Source organism: Xyrauchen texanus, unplaced genomic scaffold (assembly GCF_025860055.1).
Source record: "Xyrauchen texanus isolate HMW12.3.18 unplaced genomic scaffold, RBS_HiC_50CHRs HiC_scaffold_553, whole genome shotgun sequence".
Classification (NCBI taxonomy): Eukaryota; Metazoa; Chordata; class Actinopteri; order Cypriniformes; family Catostomidae; genus Xyrauchen; species Xyrauchen texanus.
Window position 1 is genome coordinate 1 of NW_026266526.1, and position 20,362 is coordinate 20,362.

Below are 20,362 nucleotides of genomic sequence, written 5' to 3' on the forward strand. Positions count from 1 at the left end.
TTGAGACTGGGAGAATAAAACAGATGCCATATTGTGATTCAGGAATATCTGATAGACTCGTATTATACACAGGAATATGTAGACTGAGACCCTGTGCTGAAAAACCTCAATTTGGAAATTATGCATCTTCTTGAAGTGAGCTCCAGTAGATTCACAGATAACTAGGAAAGACTCTGTATACACACACCCACCAAGTATCTAGGCAATGTTAAGAAAAACAAAAACAGCATCTTTGAGAATATCACTGGATGGAATTCAGTTTAAATGGACTCACCGGCTCCCATGATTCCTGCAGCTTTTTAAATGAGAGCGGCTGGACCTTGGTATGGAGAGAAGAGTCAAACCAGATTTAATCAACAGCCATCCATCAATTGTATATCACCTAAACACATAGTAGAAGTGTGACCATACAGTTTTCAGGCCAAGCACAAAACAACAACAAAATTCAACAATTGGTTTAATGTGTGTCGTTATGTAAAATCCCAATAAACAGCATAAACATAAATCATTTTCTGTGAACTGTTAGCTTCCTAGCACGTACAGGACACGTTTAACCTTTGTCAGGACGCGAAAGAAAACGGGTACATTTTGACAAACACTAACGGCCGTTATTTCACTATAACGAAACGAAAATCTGTTGTCTCAAAACGTCAAAAAGCGCATATTTTTAAACTGTGTCGATGTTTTTAGTCCTTGTTCATGATGAGTATTGACTCCGTGTCCGTGACTGAAAGCGTGTTGTTAACACAGTTTTCTACCTAAAAACTTACACATTTATACAACCTATATATTCAATGCCTACTGTATACAATCAACAGAAATAGCAGCGAGTTAAATTTTTATTGACAGAATAAGTAAAAGCTGAGCTTACCAGCAACACCCAAACGCATGCGCAGTCAGAAATAACTGGACAGTGATGAACATGCAAAGCCGCTGACGAGGGCGACAGTTCGAGCCGATGTTATATGGAGGATAGTTATAAATAGAACAATATTCTTTCTTTTTAGAGTCGTTTGTTTATGTATTTATTTTATGACTAAAATATAGGTAGGAATGGTTGGTTTGTTTTGGCTAGATGTGATTGCACGTCTGCTGCTTGTAGACTATTGCTATAAAAATATATATGCCAATATGTCAATTAAAGAATGAAAACTTATCTCTGAAATTGGTTAAGATGAAACAGAATTTGTCCCATGGAAGAAGATAATTGTCTTAATTGTACTCTTTTCTTCCTCATCTTTTTTGTTTTGGTGTTGTTCATTTTTGTTTCCCTTTTCAGAGTCAAGAAAGTTTTTTTTTACAATGTTGCCAAGCTCTCTCTCCCCCCCCTGATTAAATTTTTAATTTAAAGTACTTTATTGGCATGATTATGTTTACATACAATATTACCAAAGCATTAATAGACAAAACAGATAAGACAAATAATAATAATAAAATAGTAATATTATACATAAAAAAACTGTTAATCAGAAAGTCGTTGGTTCGATCCCCACAGCCACCACCATTGTGTCCTTGAGCAAGGCACTTAACTCCAGGTTGCTCCAGGGGGATTGTCCCTGTAATAAGTGCACTGTAAGTCGCTTTGGATAAAAGCGTCTGCCAAATGCATAAATGTAAATATAAATGTAGTAACAAATAACAAAAAAGATAAAATTAAAATAAGGTGCCAGGTAATGAATAAAATAAACTATAATAGCAATATACACTATACAATATAAAATAAAATAAGCATTTAACAAGACATGAACATAAGAAAATAAAAGTAATGTGACTGAAGTACAAATTAATTTAGCTGCAACTGATGCATGATTGTCCTCCCCCAGTACACCAGCATCTGATCAGTTACTGGAAAACTGGAAAACTGTGGCATGAGGTTTGAGAGTTTGTGGAGGTATTTCTCTCTCACCTCTGTAAATTTCTCACAGTGAAGGAGAAACTGTGTCTCTGTCTCGACCTCACCCGTGTCACAGTGAGCACAGACTCGTTCTTCCTTTGGAAGCCATGTTTGTCTGTGTCGGCCTTTTTCTAGACTGTGATCGCTGAGTCTGTATTTGCTGAGGATCCGTCTCTGTTTTGATAGAAACAAACAAACAAAAACTCTTGTGATGTGACTCTGTCATTTTACATGCTGGCCCTGAATTCAAGTGAAGCTCAATCAAAAGCATATGTGGCATAATGTTGATTTCCACAAAAATAATTCCGACTCGTCCCTCCTTTTCTTCAATGGAAGTGAATGTGGCCAATTTTTGGAGGGTTTAAAAGCAGAAATGTGAAGCTTATAGTTTTATAAAAGCACTTTGATTAATTATTCTGTTAGAACTAATTTTTTATTCGAGCTGTTGAGTTGTTTAAATTGTAATTTTTACAGTCATTTTAGAGTTTTAGGGTTCGTCATGCTAACTAAGCTGTAAAATTGGCTATAACCAGAAAAGGTAATTTCATCACACAAAAATCACGTTTACACACATATTGTTTAGGTCTTGTGGCTATAATTTTGAAACAGTGAATATTTTAATGTAGGCCTACATGCATTGGCCCCCCATTCACTTCAATTGTAGGTGCCTCATTGGAACCCAGATTTTGGCTTGATTCTGAAAGTGTTTTATTTATTATTGTCATGCTCTTCTTATTTTGAAGTTTCATTGTCTATGATTTGATATAGCTAGAACAGTGTAATTTGCTCTACATGTGTGTTTGTGAAAGCAAGATAGTGAGAGTGATAAAGAGAGAAAAGCGGGAGGGAAAAGAGCAAATAAGAGAGAGATGAAGAAATATGATGGGAGGCTCGTGGAAGTCCTAGCAAGGCACTAGGACCCTGCAGGTGCAACAGAGATGCTTAATGTGCAGTGCAGTCGCGTTAATAGGAGCGTGAGGGCAGCTGCCATAGCGTCTCTCACGCGCAGCTGCTCAGCAATCCTCAAAACACTGATCGCGAATACGGATCAAAAGACATCCGTCTGACTCTCTTGGACTCATTTTCTCCGCGACGCGACGCAACACATCATCATCATCATCATCACAGGCGTATCCAGCCGACATGGCCTCGTCCGTGAGCGGAGCGGAGGAAGTGCGCGTGTCGGCGTTGACGCCCCTGAAGTTAGTGGGTCTGGTGTGTATTTTTCTCGCGCTGTGCCTGGATGTAGGGGCCGTGCTGAGTCCGGCGTGGGTCACCGCGGATGACCAGTACCACCTGTCCCTGTGGGAGTCGTGCTGGAAGCCCGCTTCCTCCGTGACCTGGCGGTGCAGCAGCACATTGGGGACCGGTGAGACGCCTTACTTTTGCAACTTTGCAGTAAACAATTTTTAAACATCCTTTTTTTTTTTTTATTATTTATATTTATATATATATATATATATATATATATATATATATATATATATATATATAACTTATGCTGCTTTTCTATATTTTAAAATGTGTGAAAAATAAAAAAGGGTCAGGCTATTCTGCCTATGGAGGTATATGAGTAAGGGGCCCTTTGCTCTAGTGCATCAACATCGTTATGATCAATGTCCTTACTTGTGTTTAACCAGTTCATTTAAAAACGGAGAAAAAGTCAACACTTTGTGTTTTACAAATTTTCTCTCAGTCCATTATCAGAATAAAACAGATTCAAACAGAAGGGGCTTGAACTAATGCTTTGGAAAGAGTCTTCAATTTCTTCTGGTTTTAAAAAAGAATATCACCAGGATTAATCTCATTACAGATACTAGTTTGTGAATAATGCTTCATTAATTGTTTGATGTTAATCCTTCAAATTTAATCAGAGACCATATTTTATTCACAGCTTGTTTGGTGGGAGGGCTTTTGGATGATGTGGGAATGTGGGATGGGATCAGTGGTCCAGTTGGGGTTTCATTCTGCTTTTGTAGTCTACAAAATGAGCCTTTGTTAAAGTCTCCTCACCGGCCAAGGAGTGAGGTTAACTTTGAGGGGAGAGCTCCCCAGAGGCCATAATGTGGTGGACAGATTAGTTACCAAGGAAACAAGTGGTGCATTCTAGAAATGTCATTTTGCACTAAAAAAAGAAACTTCCTTTCTAGCATGCATGAGTGTTTGGACTGCACTTTGGAGCTCTCCATATCTGTTACCCTCTGCATTTTCTTTCTATAGTATGTTGGTCTTGTGCTAAGTTGGCACATTAGTCTCGGATAGCCAAAGGCATTTAAGATTTAAGATGGGTTTTTTATGGTGACTACTTGTTTGGTTCTGGACCTCATCCCATCACAGTATGGCTCCTTATAAAGTCATGAAGCACCAGTCAAAATACCAATGAAGCAGCCTGGGTGAATGGGCCGTTTCCCTCTGCAGTGCATTATTGATTTTGGGCATTCTGTAATCAGTCTCTCCATTTCGTCTGTGTTTTCTTTGTGTCATGCAGTGTGCATTAAACTAAGTTTCATTAGCTTTGCAATTACTGGCTGACTCCAAAGCCTTCTGTAGACCAGAACATTGGTTTCACTTTCACACTAAGCAGAAGCCAGAGGTTGTGCAAGCTCTCAGGGAGAGATAATCGCAAACAACAGGAATGTGGTGAAAGTGTGTGAGACTGGTTTTGTGCTGATGTTATGCTCGACTGGAGAGAGGGCAGCGGTTAAATGTGGAGGGAGGGGGCATGTGATGGTCTGTGCACTAGCTTATGCGCTGATTTCCCTACCCGAACGGCGAGGAATGTGGAGACATCGTGTCTTATTGACGGAATTCAGTCTCTCGTTTATGACATTGGCCTTCTTCCTTCCTTCATCATGATAGCAGATTGGAAGAACTTGCCAAGAGGCACTTTCTTGCTGAATAACAGATTACAGTAATGAATGTTTTGATTTTTATCTCCTATCCTCATTTCCATCTGCAGTCCTGGAGGCTTTTTGGATAAGCTCTGTTCTACCAAAGACCCCTCAGACATAGACAAGGTTGCATAAAAGTCATGTAAAATCCTTTTCTCAGATGAAGGGAAAGTCACTCACTGCATGAAGATTCACAGGCTTTTGGTGGCTTTCCAGAGAGGTCAGAAGTCATGATGTCAGAATTCTGTTTTTATATGAAGCAAACATCAGCAGAAGTTTGCAGCTCTGTTTTTATACTTCTCTCTCCAATTTTTTATTTTTGAAGCTGTCGTGGAATATTGCGATGAGTTTCTCTAAGTTGAAGAAAACTTTCAGAGTCTTGAGTTCCAGATGCCAAAGTTGTAGTTTATTGATCACCAACAAACAAGAGACCAGTCAGCTGATTGTTCTGCCTCTATCCTCCTGAGTTCTCAGTTATATACCTTTTTGTTATCTTTTTGCCCATTATCTCTGACCAATAGAATAATTACCCTTGTCTCTTTCCTTCGCCACCAATATATTCTATTTCCCTCACTAATTAAATATTGGTGGAAAATCCCCCATCTAATTATTTAAAAAAAAAACATACATCAACTGGTAACTCCACTTATTTTTTTACATATGTCATAGTTCATGGTAAGAGTGCATCAATTTTAGAAACACCTGTGTATGATACAAACAGCCATGTCCCCATCACATACCTTTTACCTTTGCCCTACATTTCAGTGTACCCTCATAATGAGGCGGCCTTGTTTGTTCATACACAGTATCATTTGATTAATGAAAGAAAATACAAGCTCCAAAGATATTTAACTCATCAAGGTAAAACACCATGCCAGAAACATATCATATAAGAGATATCTAACTTATTAAAAGTGTTTTTGTAAGAAGTGCATCCTGTATTTTAATGAGACACACCATATATTTTAGAGATACGTGTCAGCATAAAGGAAATACACCAAGGATATATGTCAGAATACTACTAATTAACAGAAACAGCAAAACACCAGCTGCAAAAATACAAGACACCATTCATATAATAACTGATTAAAGAAGTACATCCTGTATTTCAAGGTTATATACCATTCTTTGTGTTCTCTGCAGCATCAACACTTTTAGTAACCTCATATGCTCTCTCCTGGGTCACACAAAGGCCTAGAAACTCATATAAGTATTTTGATATATAAAAACATACTAGAATATTGAAAAATATACTATAAAGCTATACGGTGGAATGTAGCTGAAGTGCCCTGTGTGGCTCTCATGCTCTCTCTGAAGATGATGTTATGACATGATTAAGTGTTAGAAATGATTATTTTCCAGCAGAGAAAATTCTAGATTATTTTCCAAACTGATGAATATGCTTCTATTTACAGTTAACAAGGTCCTGTTAATGGATCCAAAGCTTTTAGGGTTTTATTTAAACACAGCTGTTGGCAACTTGTGCATTTTTGTGAGCCCTTTCTCAAGTTTCGTAATTTGAATAATTTATCAAATGATGACAAAACGAAAACATCATTAGTCTTTATTTCTAATGTATGATTTGTCAGGACTTTCTCTCACTTCTCAAAGTGAAATCCTCTTTGAAATAATAAACACTCTTAGATTAATTTCCATGAGTGCATTCATCTCTAATTAACAATTTTGTACTTATTTGTGATGTGAGTATGATACAGCAGCAGATGCACAATGCCAAAATTACCTTGGGTGGTCATGTAAAATAGGGTTGCAGAGGAATATTCCAGGTTCAATATAGGTAAAGCTCAACCAACAGCATTTGAGGCATAATGTTGATAAAAAAAAATGTTCCCCTTAAAAACATTTTCAAACATTTAAATACTCACTTTTTTAAGAGTATAGCCACAAGATGTAAATAATATGAGTGATAACATGACATACTAACCTTTTCTGTGTAAAGGTATATTTAATTTTACAACTTCGTTGCCATGATGATGAAATATTGTAAACCCTAAACAGGGTAACATCATCTGATGACAATATTAACAACTTCATGACTCAAATAAGTTTTAACAGAAGAATTAATGTAAGTGCTTTTAATAAAATTAACCAAAAATTGGCCCCATTCACTTCCACTTTCACCGTAAGTTTATAAGTAAATATAATTTTTTTTTAAAGAAAAGAACGGACAAGTCGATTTATTTATTTATTGTGGTAGTCAACATTACAGTATTCCACAAATGCTGTCGATTGAGATAAATTTGTATTTAACCCAGAATATTCCTTTAAGAAACACCATCAAGACTATAGTTTGTTGTTGTTGGCTTCTATGATATAGTAATATAAGACCACTGGTCAGATAAAAATTTCAGCACTAAAATAACAAACCATTTTCATTATTAATTAATTACCATTGTGCTATGAGCTGTTATGTTTTATATAACAGTGTAAACATGCACTGTCTGTAATTTATTTGATTCAGGATGTGTGGTGTTGCAATAGATTGTTTGCTTACCCCTATAATAGAAAGTGAATCAACACTATGTGACTTTGTAAGTGAGGAAGCACTGAGTAAACAGACATTTGTTGATTCATTGATTCTTAATAAAGTAATTTTTATTTGGTATGATGCTCTGATCCTATTCTCTGGGTACCGTACCACTTGGTGGTGTGTTTTATATGGTTTTGCCTGTAATATTATTAATTTTTTTAATAAATTCCAAACAGATATAGCCTATTTAAACCAATCTGTCATATTAAATTCTGCAGAATTTTGTTTACTTAGTCTAGCTAAAAATAAACTTTACAAGTCACTCCTCTGAGATTTTCTTCTCGTAATACGTTGCTCCAACTTTACCTCATGAAATTCCTCAGGAGTCATACCAGTGTGCATGTGAGATTCCACACATATGCTCTCATATCGTCAGATATAGAAGCAGACATTCTGTTTCAGGCACACACACCCCACCAACACCATCTTTCTCCTTGCCCCCTCCCGAGCCAGCGTTCCATGGAGGATTCGGTGCTATTTCTAGGCCCTACTCTAGCTAGAGTGTCTCAGAGTGCATGAATGAAAGGCACAGACAAGAGGGACACAAGGAGAGAGAAAGAGAGGGACGGATACATTATGTGATGCCCCATTTAGCCCACCAGAATTGCTGATAAGCTCTCTGTAGCCCTTAAATGTTCACTTTCACAGTTACGCAAACCCAAGATGTGAGTGTTCGTGTTACTGTCAGCCAGTAGGTGCCTGTACATGTGATCTAAAACATCTGCTTTTTTCTAACCACATTGGCAATAGTTATTTATTGTTATTTTAGTTTTTTACTAAATTAAAATATCTTGTCATGTTGCTTCTCAAGTAAATTTATCTTGTTTTAAGAATGTTTATTTGTCCTGGATAATTAGACAAAAATGTTTTTTTGCTGTGAATCTCAAAAACTCTACCAATACCTCAAATTTAATCTCATTGTTTTGACACCAAGTTTGCTGACCCCTGACCCCAAATAGCTTTTGAAGAAGTATTTTCAACCCGAACTGTGAAAGTTTACTGTGTGTACAATAAAGACATGAAAATGCATAATTGTTTGTGAATTACACTGCCTGGCCAAACAGAAGTTTCATACTCTAATATTTAGTTTGACCACCTTTAGCATTGATTACAGTGTGCATTCATCTTGGCATTGTTTTGACAACCTTATGCAATGTTACAACAATTATTTCTGTCCAGAGTTGCATTCATTTTTGGCCGAGATCTTGTATTGACAACGGGAGAGTCGAACTAGTCCGTAAAGTCTTCTCCAGCACATTCCAAAGACTTTCAATGGGGTTAAGGTCAGGAATCTGTGGTGGCCAATTCATGTGTGAAAATTATTCCTCATGCTCCCTGAACCACGCTTTCACAATTTGAGTCTGATGAATCTTGGCATTGTCATCCTGGAAAATGCCTGTGACATCAGGGAAGAAAAAAATCCATTGATGGGATAACCTGGACATTCAGTACATTCAGCTGACTTCCTTTTATTGCCGCATAACATTGCTGAGCCTAGACCTGAACAATTGAAGCAACCCCAGATCATAATGCCTTAAATCCAAACTGATACTTTTTTTTTTTGGCCAGGTAGTGTATTTGTGTAAGGTGACAGTCTTGGTGTTTCGACTTTGAAAATCAATTTGAAAATGGTAAATCCAAGGATTCAAATGTTAGTTTCCTGAAAGTATATAATGGAGTATAATAATACAAATTTGAAACTGATGTCCTATCTATGTTTTAAATGCAGACTGGCAGATCGCCACATTGGCGTTGTTGTTGGGTGGAGCGTTCCTTATCCTCCTTTCCTTCCTGGTGGCTCTGGTCTCTGTCTGCATTCGCTCCAGGAGACGCTTCTACCGACCGGTCGCAGTTATGCTCTTTGCTGCAGGTGACATAAAATATCAAATGTTTTGTTGGCTCTGAGACCTAACTGGTGTGGCTAATGGACCAGGAAATAGCAAATGCATTATTTGCATCACAAACCATCAAAACTGTTTTTTCTAATCCACAGCACAAATCTATTTCAGTAATCAGTGATTCTTGTTATGGAAGCATTAAAACCAGGGTAAAAGATGGTAAATCTACAAAATACATTTCCCCATCTCTTTTGAGAGGATTTGCAAATTTCTTTGAAGTTTGAACTCTCTCTGTGGAACTTATCAAGGAATAGAACCCATTAAGGATTTAGAATTTAACCTACTTTTGTCTCTTTGATGACAGCAAATTTCATTGCAAGTTTTCTTGTTTCTCACAGTGGTTCTGCAGGCTTGCTGTTTGGTGCTGTATCCCATCAAGTTCATCGAGACCATCAGTTTGAAAATATACCATGAGTTTAACTGGGGCTACGGTCTGGCCTGGGGGGCCACCATCTTCTCCTTTGGGGGAGCAATTCTCTACTGCCTGAACCCTAAGAACTATGAAGATTACTACTAAACCTGCTACAATGTCTCCAGTACCCTTCAATGTCCTCACTGTTTGTATAGCAGCTCATGCAATGAACATTTGTTCTCTTTGCAGAACTGATCTTGACTTTGCACACACAAAGAAACACCCTTAAAGCGCAGTGCGATGCCAAGCTGTTAGATATGGATGTAAATTCAGTATATTTTAAGGCTTTTTAGCATCCTAATACCCCACATTTTCAATCATTCTCCACTATCCTTTACTATCCCATGTCATGCAATTAAACCCTATCATTAAAATCCTATTTATTTTTCAGTCTGTCATTTTGATCAACTCTTTCTCCTCATGTTATTCTAACACCTTCTCTGATCTTCATCTGACTCCAGATGTTAGGCTCTTCACAGAAATACTGCCAGTATGTGATGTGATCTGTGGGGAAACCTTCATCTGTGGTGGGATCTGAAACATGGCAGACAGAAGGCTTCTACAAATCTGACAGAATCAAACAACTCCCAGATAGACATAGATTCACAGTTATTACTCAGCAATAGAGCATACTGTAGATTCTGCTATTTGCTGTAAATGTCAGTTGTGTGAAAAATGAAACATTCTTTAGATAGCAAATGAGAATATAAAAATTAAAAATCATAAAAGTATTTGAAATGATAAGAAACATTACGTTATTAGTACAGTAAAGGCATACTTTTCTGGGAAAAGTAGGACTTTGTGTGGGCACCTCGATGACAGATGTTACATTTGCATGTCACATAGGCCAAACAGAAGTTATCATTGTAATAAGAAACTGGTCAGGACACTTAAAAAGACCTTCACTTAGCCATAGACATATATATCAAAGAAAAACTGAAATGGTAGGATAAACTGAGGCTGATGTTATATTAAGCACATATCCTGTACATACAGTATCACATTGATTGCAACCTTTGTGCACATCTGAAAATATCTTTCTGAGATCTTCATTTCACATCTTCAGTTTACACGAGATTTGGTAGAAAATACTTTGCATTGTGGAAACATCTAGGTCTTGTGGTGTAACCAAGCTTTGCAGATAGAGTAGGTTTTGACTGATATGCAGAGAGTGATCTTATTAGTATTATTTTGCATACAGGTATTTAAGTGCAGACTAAAGGGTTGTTTCATAGAACTGTCAGTCTGGGGCCTGTTGTATAAACAGCCATTAACTTAAGACTTCGTGTAACCATGCCATAGAAAGCCTGTTGCATTAAACAAGCTCACAGTTTTCTATTTCACATTGCATTGTGGGAAAAGTAAGACACTAAACAGCTTTATAAAAAAAATGTCCGACTGTGGACACTCAATGCAATTTTCATTGTCTGAAAATATTTGTTGTTAGAGTTCTGCAATGCTTCAAAATTTATTCTATTTAACAAATTTAGTGATTTTAACCCAAATAATAAAAATACACATGAAATGTTGTTACCATCATAGAAGTCTTCAACAAAGTCTCAACTGAAGCCCCCACTGGCTCAGCCAACAGTTATTTTACATGGAAACATGGAATGGAAACAAAAGTTAGCCTGGGGGTCTGCAGGCTTACATTTTGGTCTTAAATTAGACAGATCTAAGTTTATATGCAACTGACTGAAAAGGTTAAGATGAAAATTTTAGACGACTTACAAGTAAGACTAGTCTAAGTAAGATGTATTCAATAGGCCCTGTTGTGCGCATGCTTGTGTTTGAATGGGATGTATGTATTAATTTTTGAGTGTACATTTTGAGTGATTGTGTGATTTCTGTTGGGGTTTTACTGTCCCAAATACAGTTGTCACATACTGTACTAATTTATAAACTAACAAAAATAAACAGATAAAAACAAGGTTTTTGTATAATCATTTAAAATTAGCGGGACTGGGGGTGCTAGAAACTTCTCTTAACCGAGAAGGGTAAAATTATAGATTTTCGGATTAATTGCGGTCTTCATTTGAACAATCTTTATATATATAGATTTATATTAAATCCCATGATTGAAAGTTTACTTCAGTTTTGGTTGTGTTGATTATAATCAGTCTGTTAAACAGCAATTGAACTGGGCAGTTTGGGCCTTCTTAATTTTTTAAATGAATACTTTCACAGTCTAAGTTCAAAAGGTTCCCTGTATGATTACAGCATAAGCAGAGAAAGAATTTCATTAATATGTAAATCAAAATTGAATTGAAAGCTTGTCAATGTGAATCAGAATGGGAAATCTGTCCTGATACCCAGCCATAGACAATAGGACATCATCTTCATACTTTTAACATCTGCCAGAGTGTACAGTACAATCAGATCCTTTATTATTTACAGCAACTTGAGGCATTTGCGCAAGAAATCAACATCTTAAACACACAATACAGTGTGGCATAATATGCATAAAAGTACCAGGTATATGTTCATATGCAGGTCGTGTAGTGTTCTTCATTCAATGAGAAGAGCCCATGGTGAGCACATACAGTGTAAAGTCTACATTAAAATAACTCTTTAATACATAGAACTTGCTGGGAGAGAAGCCCTGTGCGCAGGATTGTTCAGGCTTTTTGTGTGTGTGTGTGTGTATAAACACAGCGGTCTTATTCAGTTTGGAATGGTTTCTTAGTAAACCACACCTCACATACTTATGGAAGCTGCTGCTCCTCCTCCTAAAACCACTACCGAGTCCACTCTAGTTCCAATCAATCCCTTTTGTTAGTTTCTGTAAAGTTCCCCGTCTTCCTCTTTTAAAGCATCTAGTAGAAAAAAAACAAGTGCAGGAAGCTCCTCAAGAGGTGAAAGAGGGTAGGATCTGATTGAATAATATTGAACTAGGGTAGGTAGGTGTCTTTCTTCATTGGGTATGGCTCAGTTATTGCTGGGTGAAGCTGAGGGCACATGGAGAAGAAATCATTGGATAGTAGGCGGGGCTTGAATGTTGTATGATGGAACAGTAGATTAGTAGAAAATTAATGATCTGTCAGGAGGGGTGGCTGTAAAGTTGGATATACGGCTCAAGTGTTGCGTGGCATCTCGCACTCTTCACAGCGGTGCAGCGCAGGGTGGTTAAGAAAAGTGCAACTTTCACAGTTCCATTGAGCTCCCTCGTAATCTTCGTCCCTTTGCACGACCGGAGGTTTAACTATTCAAAGGAAACAAGACATTATGAGACATATAAAACATTAGTTTATTATCCAAACACAAATCACTGCTCATATATGACTACTGTGGGCTAAATTAGAGGCTTTGAGAAAGCACTAGCATTCTGACACACAACTTGACATCACTGAATTTGGGCCACTGGCCCGCATAGCAGCAAAAGAGTGATGAAGATAGAACAAGGGTGCAAGAAACACTATATCATAACAAGCTATGTAATACCCTCCACTCCACTGGTGTAGTCAGAAGTCAGGTTAAGACGAATTTGACAGAATATACAGCAAGTAAAAGGCTAATTTTAGCTCAATGGAAGCCATCTCTATATTCCTTAAGATACAGTGGGTTTTAAAACACTACATTGAAGATTTCATATTCAAAATCTGATATTTTAAACCTGAAAATAAATAAAGTATTTTGAAAATAAATAAACATTACAACGTAAAATGAATAAGAAATTTGACAGATTCTCCACTATTTCAGAACACTAATAAAACAAACATCATCTTGATTACATTAAAGCACACAAGATGCACTTTGGAACATTCTCAGATTGAGTGCATGCTGTCATTAATGTAAAAAATTAAACAAATTATTAAGTCCTCCTGACATTTATTATGTTAATTTGTTTATGCAAACTGTTCACTCAAATTGTTATGGAAATATAATGTGTAATGAAAAATCAAATGTAATGTAAAACAATAATTGTCATCACTGACTTTTGAGTATATTTAATGAAAACAATTTCTAAGATATATTCTAGCATAGTAAAGGAACAAAATAAGATGACATCAATAAAGATGGTGTAACAATGACTACAGTCTAAAGCTTTTTGAATTCCCACCTCTTATGGGTGGCGCAACAGGGCCAGGCTGAATATGATCATAGAAATTGTTCATCGCTCTCACGTCAATCTTGCCTAAAAAAGAAAAAAAAGAGAGATAATGTCAAAGCAGTGTATATGTTCAGTTCATACTGTATGTCATAAGGATGTCTACATTTGTGATATTTTTACCTCTAGACTGCAGCAGGTCTGTCTCCTTAATGGTGCAATCAATGCCAGTCTGGAGCTGTCTGTTTTGCGACCGAATTCTGGTCATCTCCTCAGGCTAGCAACATATACAACACGCACACAATACCATTCTTTACCTTCACTTCTCCTTTTACATTAACTACATCCCAAAATGATTTTTTTCGCTTTAATACTTTACAGAAGTCTGTGTCAACTCCGAGGAATGAGTTGACGTCTGTACTGGATGAGTACATCCACGTACAGCAGTTTAACCCATGGAATGTGATGAATTCTGTGACGCACGTAGAATTTGTGAGAACTGAGCAAACGGATGCGATTCATAATTGATGATGTACTTACTGCATGTACATTAAGTATGTTTGATTTATGGAAGGCTTATTTGGAGAAATTTAATGAGGATTCATTCCTACTCTTTATATGTGATGTAAAACAAGTGGGTGTGTGTTCCGCACCCCCTTTCAAAAAAGACATTCAAACAGGACAAAAGCTATAAAATTTGCGCATCTCTCTTACGCGAGAAATCAGACTGGAGCTGTTCACTCGTCTGATACGTCTCTGCAGGGCGTCGAATTCCATTTCATTCACTTCTGCTTTCAACTGCTCCAGTTTCTGCCGTTCCAGCATGAGCTCTTTTATCAGACGCTCCATCCGTGCACGCTGGTGCAACAGAAGTGCTGGGGAAGAGACATTAGACACGTAATTCTGACACGAATAAAAAGACACTAAACAGATGCCAAGGAGTTGCATAAAATGGAATATGAATTTCAAAGATAAATGCATTATATATTATATTACATTATGTAATGTAAAAAGTTTTATTATTAGCTTTCCATTAGAACCAAATGTCATAAATGTCATGTTTCAAATGCTGTCATAAATAAAACAGAAAAAAGATTTCTCCTCTTTTTTTATCATGATTCAAGTAATCTTTCTTTAAACTTTTTTTCGAAGGGTTTTTTGAGTGACATTTTGGGGCAGATAAATCTGGAATTGGCCATAACTCGGAGAACAAAGGAGAAAATACAGGTGTACTCAAAGATTTATTTACTTACTGACTAAAACAGAACTCTTCAAAGATGCCTTGAATCTTGCAAATTATGGCAAAACCAGTGGTTATTTCTTCCTCAGAAGCATCCATTTACTGTTAAAACCTATGCATCCGACCAATCGGATTAGAGCTTGCGACGTTGATAAATTTGTTGCCAATTTTGTGACAGATAGACTTGCATCAGATTCTTACCTTGAGTATATGCATAATCATCTGAGCCAGAACTGGATCGTCTAGGCATGCGGTTGAACTGGCTGGAGATGTTCCCTGGAAGCGCAGAGATGGGCAGGATGGGGGGAGGGGCAGCATGGCGCTCTCCCTGGTCCACTATATTGAGGAGGGATTCTGCCTCAACTGGTGGAGAGCCTGATGAATACTGTGCCTGTCCAGGGGACACTTTGATCTTGATGAAGGCAGAACTAGCAGGCTGGGGAGAAGATGCAGGCCGGGGCCTAGCCACACCCTGGTGAACATACATTCCTTGATGAATGGTGGCCCCAGGGAGTCCGGTAATATTGATGGAGCGAGATGGGGAGCTTGGGGAAGGGCTGGTAGCCATATAGAGTGCTGGAGTATGTACAGGGGAGTTGCTGCGTGGTCGCTGCGCCTCCAGTTGGATCTCTATCTGGTTCTTCATTGGGCCTTTGGAGGACATGAAGGGCCTGTGTGACACAGTTGGAGGTTGTTGGTAAGACAGGCCAGACAGTGTGGGGGGACTAATGGGAAGAAACACATGGGGCGGCTGCTGGACCTGATGTTGGGGAGAGCTGTACGGAGACTGATACGTTGGAGTGGCGTAAGGAGACTGCTGGTACACAGATGTCCCAGACGTGGGCCAGGGATTAGGCTGAGGACTCTGAGAGGGTGAGGGACGCATGTACACGGTGTTCCCGCTGTTACAATAAGCACCAGGAGGAATCTGTAGTGCCTGGGGCACAGAGGGGATGTTCTGGGAGAGGGTAACTGTTATGGGAGTCATGTAACGTGCAACAGGGGGATATGTTGGTGACATGCCCTGGATGCTGGGCGGAGGGGTGGGGATGTTTGAGCGTCCTTGATCGTTCACGAAGAAGGGATTAAAGGCTGTTGATGGAGCCATGGTAGCAGGGGCGGAGAGAGGATCAGGGAAGCCACTTTGCGGATGCTCAATGTGACCGTCACTGGAACTGTGGACCAAAGCCCGGCCGCAAGCATTATTTGGAGCTCCATCGGGGGCAGGATAACCAACACTAATACGCAGCATGTGATTCCGGTTCAAGTGCACCTCATCTGGGCTGTGGTACTCCTCATAAAGGTATCGATTACTCTCCTGAGTCAGCAGATGGCAGCAGAGTTCCAGATTATTGTTGTTCTGAAGAGGAAATGGAAACAGTGAGGTAAACCTGTTCTTGCACCTGACACAGCTGATGTAGTGACCTAATACTAATGTGACTCTCAGTACTGGCATTTGCCCAGAATGACCAAGCATGATATTTGACTACCAGCTTTTTAAATGATAAACTCTCAGTCTCTGAGTAGTTTCTCCATGAAAAACATCAAAGCATGGGGCTGCACAATTATTGGAAAAAATCATCGAGATTACATTTATGGCTGCCGCAATATACCAATCATGAAGAGTGTCAGTTACAGAATTCCTTTCAGGTCTGCTCCTGTTGCTTCAACAGTTTCTATTTAAACTTGGGCAGAGCTCCAAGGTTGCTCAAAGATGGTATACTGTATAAGCCATGTTCAGTGAGCGTTAATTCAATTTAACTGTTTAAAAATCGTGTTTAATAGCAGAATTCCTGACAAAGAACTACACTTCCCATGATCAAGCAGAAAGACTCACCAATCACAGAATTGTTGCCAACAAAGCACAGCAAAAAAGTTCTGCAGCGACCGCCCACTTCCATGATGCACTGTGAGTGAGGCAATCAATTCCGTCTCGTCTCCTTCACTCTCAAACAAATTGAATATTTGCAACTATCTGAACATTTTGCAATAAAATATATTGCTTCTATTCTTCTAATCAACATCTTTAAATTATTTTTTCCATTGCTTCTAATTCAATTACATCATTTCAATTATGTCAAACCGACATAATCTCATGTTCTCCAATCAGCTGAGACATCCAGCATAAGCACACAAATGCACCATTGTGAGTAAAGAAACCAAACAAGCTACTGTACAGCATTCCTCCTCACTTGTAGGAACAGCGTTGTTGCTGCTCTTCTGATTGTGACGTACATGTATCAGTTCTCGGGTGTTTCAAATGCCAATGCGAAAACATCACATGCGCGTACTGTTCCTGACCATAAGCATGATGTAGAGCTAAAAAATTTTTAATATGAATCTTTCTTGAAAAGTGATTGTGTTACTTTAGAAGACATTCATTTAACCGCTGGAGTCGTACCGGTGACGATTATGCTGACTGCCTGTGATTTTTGGAGCTCCAAAAGAGAATTCTCCCTACACTCATATTTTTAGGACCTACTGAGCGAAGTTCATTTTCTATTTTTCTTCAAATGTGTTCTGATGAAGAAAGAAAATCATACACTCCTGGAAAATCATGAGAGTGAGTAAATAATGAGAGAATTTTCATTTTTGGGTGAACTATCCCTTTAAGTGTCTACATATTTTGTATGTAATTATCTGTCTACTCAATTTTATACTGATGTGTAGTTATAGAAAATCTATACACCCAGTCCAAAATAAGTTCTCACCTGAAGAAGGCACTGAGACACTACTTTCTCTGGAATCTCTGGGAAGCGCTGCTTGAGGTCCTGCAGTATGTGATAGTCCAGCTGAGGCCCTCCTTGCGCCATCCTGAGCCCAAAGAGGAAGTCACCAAGTCTGTAGCCAGGAGCCCAGCACCTGCTCTCCTCTCATCCCCTGACAACGCCCAAGATAACAACACATCAGAGCCATAGATCAAGTTTGAACACCCACATGCGCCGCCAACAAACTGCGTCGATGCGTATGAATCTTTCGTAATTACATAAAGGGAAACCATTAAAGTTTTCTTATGCGCCAGACGGCCGCAGACACAGGGGTGCCGCAGTGGGAGCATATAGCGCGCAACTAGAGTGGAACTGACCCTTTCTGACAGCAGCTGGGAAACTGCATCAGAAGAAAGAGAGATTTTATAACATGTTGCAGGCAAATCAAATACAGGACAATCAGGACAATGCAACGCTAAGACTTACCGGGCTACAATCCTTGATCTTCTAACGTTGGGTGTGTGGAGGAGGATAAGAATTGCTTGTGTTTTGCGATCCAAACTAGCAATGACATGCAATCTGAGACATGTACCGAGTTTCATGTGTAAAACTCCCATCAGCTCAACATCATTCTGCCACACACACACATTTAAAATTGAATTAGACAACGACTAGTTGCGTACACCAAAACATTCACAAATACATAAGTGTTATATACATCTCAAGAGCAAATTAGTTATATTTTTAAATACATTTGTAGTTGTTATAAAGGCCTTCATTAGACAAAAAGGCTGATCACAGAAAGGTGCATACTAGCAAACTACAACATGAGAATTCATTTGTGTATTAACGATTCCTTGCATTTCAAAGCAACGCGATTTATAAAAAAAATTACACTTCTGCTCTTTACCTGTCTCTAGGCTCCATATAACTTTTAAACCACGCCAAACCGCCGTTAATTCCGTTTAAGAGCTACAACTCAACGCTATTTTTACATTATGAAAAAGATAGAGAGAGACGCAATTTACGGGATCAACACAGACAACGGTCTCCAATACAAAACAGAACTTTCGACATTATTCTTCGACATAATCATATCGCAATTTACCGCCGTGCCATCTTTTCCATGTGTGTCGATATTGCACGGACTTGTCTCCAGGATAAGCAGAAGAAAGACAACAACACTGGCTGTTCATTAACAGTTAGCTTTAGCATAGCCGTTAGCCGTCCGGTTTTTAGCCGCAAGGAGAAACGGAAGCGCAGAACTGCGCGCGAGCGAACAGGGTTCTCGATCTGCGGCTGCTGCGGGCGACAGTGTGCTAATCTTCTTGATTTCTTATTAACCCCGTACCTGACCATATCTGGCTGACATAAAGAACTCAAGGTAGCAGATTATCTGAACGCTTGCTGTCAGTTTCGGTGCACTGCAAACGACAGCTCGCTGCTCCCACTGTGCTGAGAAAAGTGCATAAAAGACAACATACCATGGGATGGAGCCTTACGGCCATTGACATCCAAGCAGGGCTTTTCACTGGTGGCAAAACACCGCTTTGTATGGGACGGGTGAGGTGATCGAAATGACAACAGTGGCTGATGCCAAAGATTCCTAAAGGGAGCACGGTGGCTTCAGACGCAACAAATTGTCGTCTTCACTTTCGCCTATTTCTCTTCCTCTATCGTTCCGGTTGCATGTTCCTCATTTGGAGACATAAGGCGCGCATTCGTGCCATCTTTCGGGCTGGGGTTGAATGTAAATTGTGTATATTTTTATATAAATAATATATTATTAGATTTGAATATATAATACATTTATTTAATAATAAGTATAATAATATCAGCTAATAATACAATTTAGTAAAGTTATACTTTGTTAGATAACATTCTGTAGTTGTATTTACTGTATAATAGACAGTATGTTTTGAGCTTGTAGCCAGTAATGAAGCCATACAAATACAGAAAATCATGCCTGGAATCAAAATAATCTGTGGAAATAGAAATAGTTGTTGTAAAGATTTGGTAAAGGACAGACCACTCAAAATAAGTCATAAAAGTTTATCAGATGAGCTTGAGAATATAGCTGAGGATGCAGTAGTAATAACTGGTTATAAATATATATAAAAATATATTGGGGGAAAAATATATAATTCACAAAATCAAGAGATTTTGCAAGTTATTATCTTTTTTTCAGTATTGTGGTTGATTGACATTTAAATGTTACTAGTTTTATGATCATAACAGATGATCATAGAAATTCCTGTGAGCCACACCTTTCATGGCTCACCATTCAATTTGTCATTTTAAGGCATTGTATTCTGTAATACTGCTTTGAACAATTGTGAAAATGTATTAAAAGTAATTACAAAGAAACTGACTTGATTTATTCACAAAATTTCCTAAAGCATCAAGACATTAATTTCCTACAGTTCACCAGATTTGGGAGTCATTTGTAAAGTGAAGCTCAGCTACAGATAGTGTAATACTATAAACAGCTCTGGAACACCCCACTACCCTATGGAGATGGAACTGTTGCATATTAACATACAAATGGAAAGAGATTAACAAATAGAAAGTTGGTTCACATTTAAATGTAGAGTTTCACTAAAATTAAATGAATTCACAAATAAAAAGAATGATATTTACAAATATATGTTTGGATTTTCACAAAAATAAAGTTCACAAATAAATCAAATGAGATTCGCAAATAAAAAATATTTACAAATATA

General features: G+C 38.2%; 2 protein-coding genes across 6 annotated transcripts; one reads left to right on the plus strand and one right to left on the minus strand.

Annotated features, from left to right (window-relative positions):
- The first annotated feature begins 2,859 nt into the window (after positions 1–2,859).
- Positions 2,860–11,495, plus strand: LOC127642331 (transmembrane protein 47). The gene is made up of 3 exons (XM_052124940.1): positions 2,860–3,263; positions 9,063–9,203; positions 9,570–11,495. Exons 1-3 carry the CDS (start codon positions 3,038–3,040, stop codon positions 9,746–9,748), a joined length of 546 nt encoding a protein of 181 aa, XP_051980900.1. The 5' UTR covers positions 2,860–3,037; the 3' UTR covers positions 9,749–11,495.
- Positions 11,496–12,012: 517 nt separating this feature from the next.
- On the minus strand, positions 12,013–19,298 carry LOC127642330 (TGF-beta-activated kinase 1 and MAP3K7-binding protein 3-like). 5 transcript variants are annotated; one of them, XM_052124938.1, is made up of 8 exons: positions 19,124–19,298; positions 18,126–18,271; positions 17,643–17,811; positions 15,133–16,291; positions 14,406–14,566; positions 13,875–13,968; positions 13,704–13,778; positions 12,013–12,845 (listed from the first exon to the last, which is right to left on the minus strand). In XM_052124938.1, the coding sequence occupies exons 3-8, from the start codon at positions 17,742–17,744 to the stop codon at positions 12,718–12,720; spliced, it is 1,719 nt and encodes a 572-aa protein (XP_051980898.1). In that variant the 5' UTR covers positions 17,745–17,811; positions 18,126–18,271; positions 19,124–19,298; the 3' UTR covers positions 12,013–12,717. The 5 variants fall into 5 exon arrangements, with proteins under 5 accessions (XP_051980898.1, XP_051980896.1, XP_051980899.1 ...); XM_052124936.1 differs by having other exon boundaries at positions 17,643–18,039; XM_052124939.1 differs by lacking the exon at positions 18,126–18,271.
- Positions 19,299–20,362: the final 1,064 nt, after the last annotated feature.

Coding starts and splice junctions, on each gene's coding strand:
- LOC127642330 (XM_052124939.1), bottom strand. CDS start 17,744: ATGGCGCAAGGAGGGCCTCAGCTGGACTATCACATACTGCAGGACCTC. Junction 16,292..17,642: donor TGTCTCAGTGCCTTCTTCAG/GTGAGAACTTAT, acceptor TTTCCTCTTCAG/AACAACAATAATCTGGAACT. Junction 13,969..14,405: donor GCTCCAGTCTGATTTCTCGC/GTAAGAGAGATG, acceptor ATATGTTGCTAG/CCTGAGGAGATGACCAGAAT.
- LOC127642331 (XM_052124940.1), top strand. CDS start 3,038: ATGGCCTCGTCCGTGAGCGGAGCGGAGGAAGTGCGCGTGTCGGCGTTG. Junction 3,264..9,062: donor CAGCAGCACATTGGGGACCG/GTGAGACGCCTT, acceptor TTTTAAATGCAG/ACTGGCAGATCGCCACATTG. Junction 9,204..9,569: donor AGTTATGCTCTTTGCTGCAG/GTGACATAAAAT, acceptor TGTTTCTCACAG/TGGTTCTGCAGGCTTGCTGT.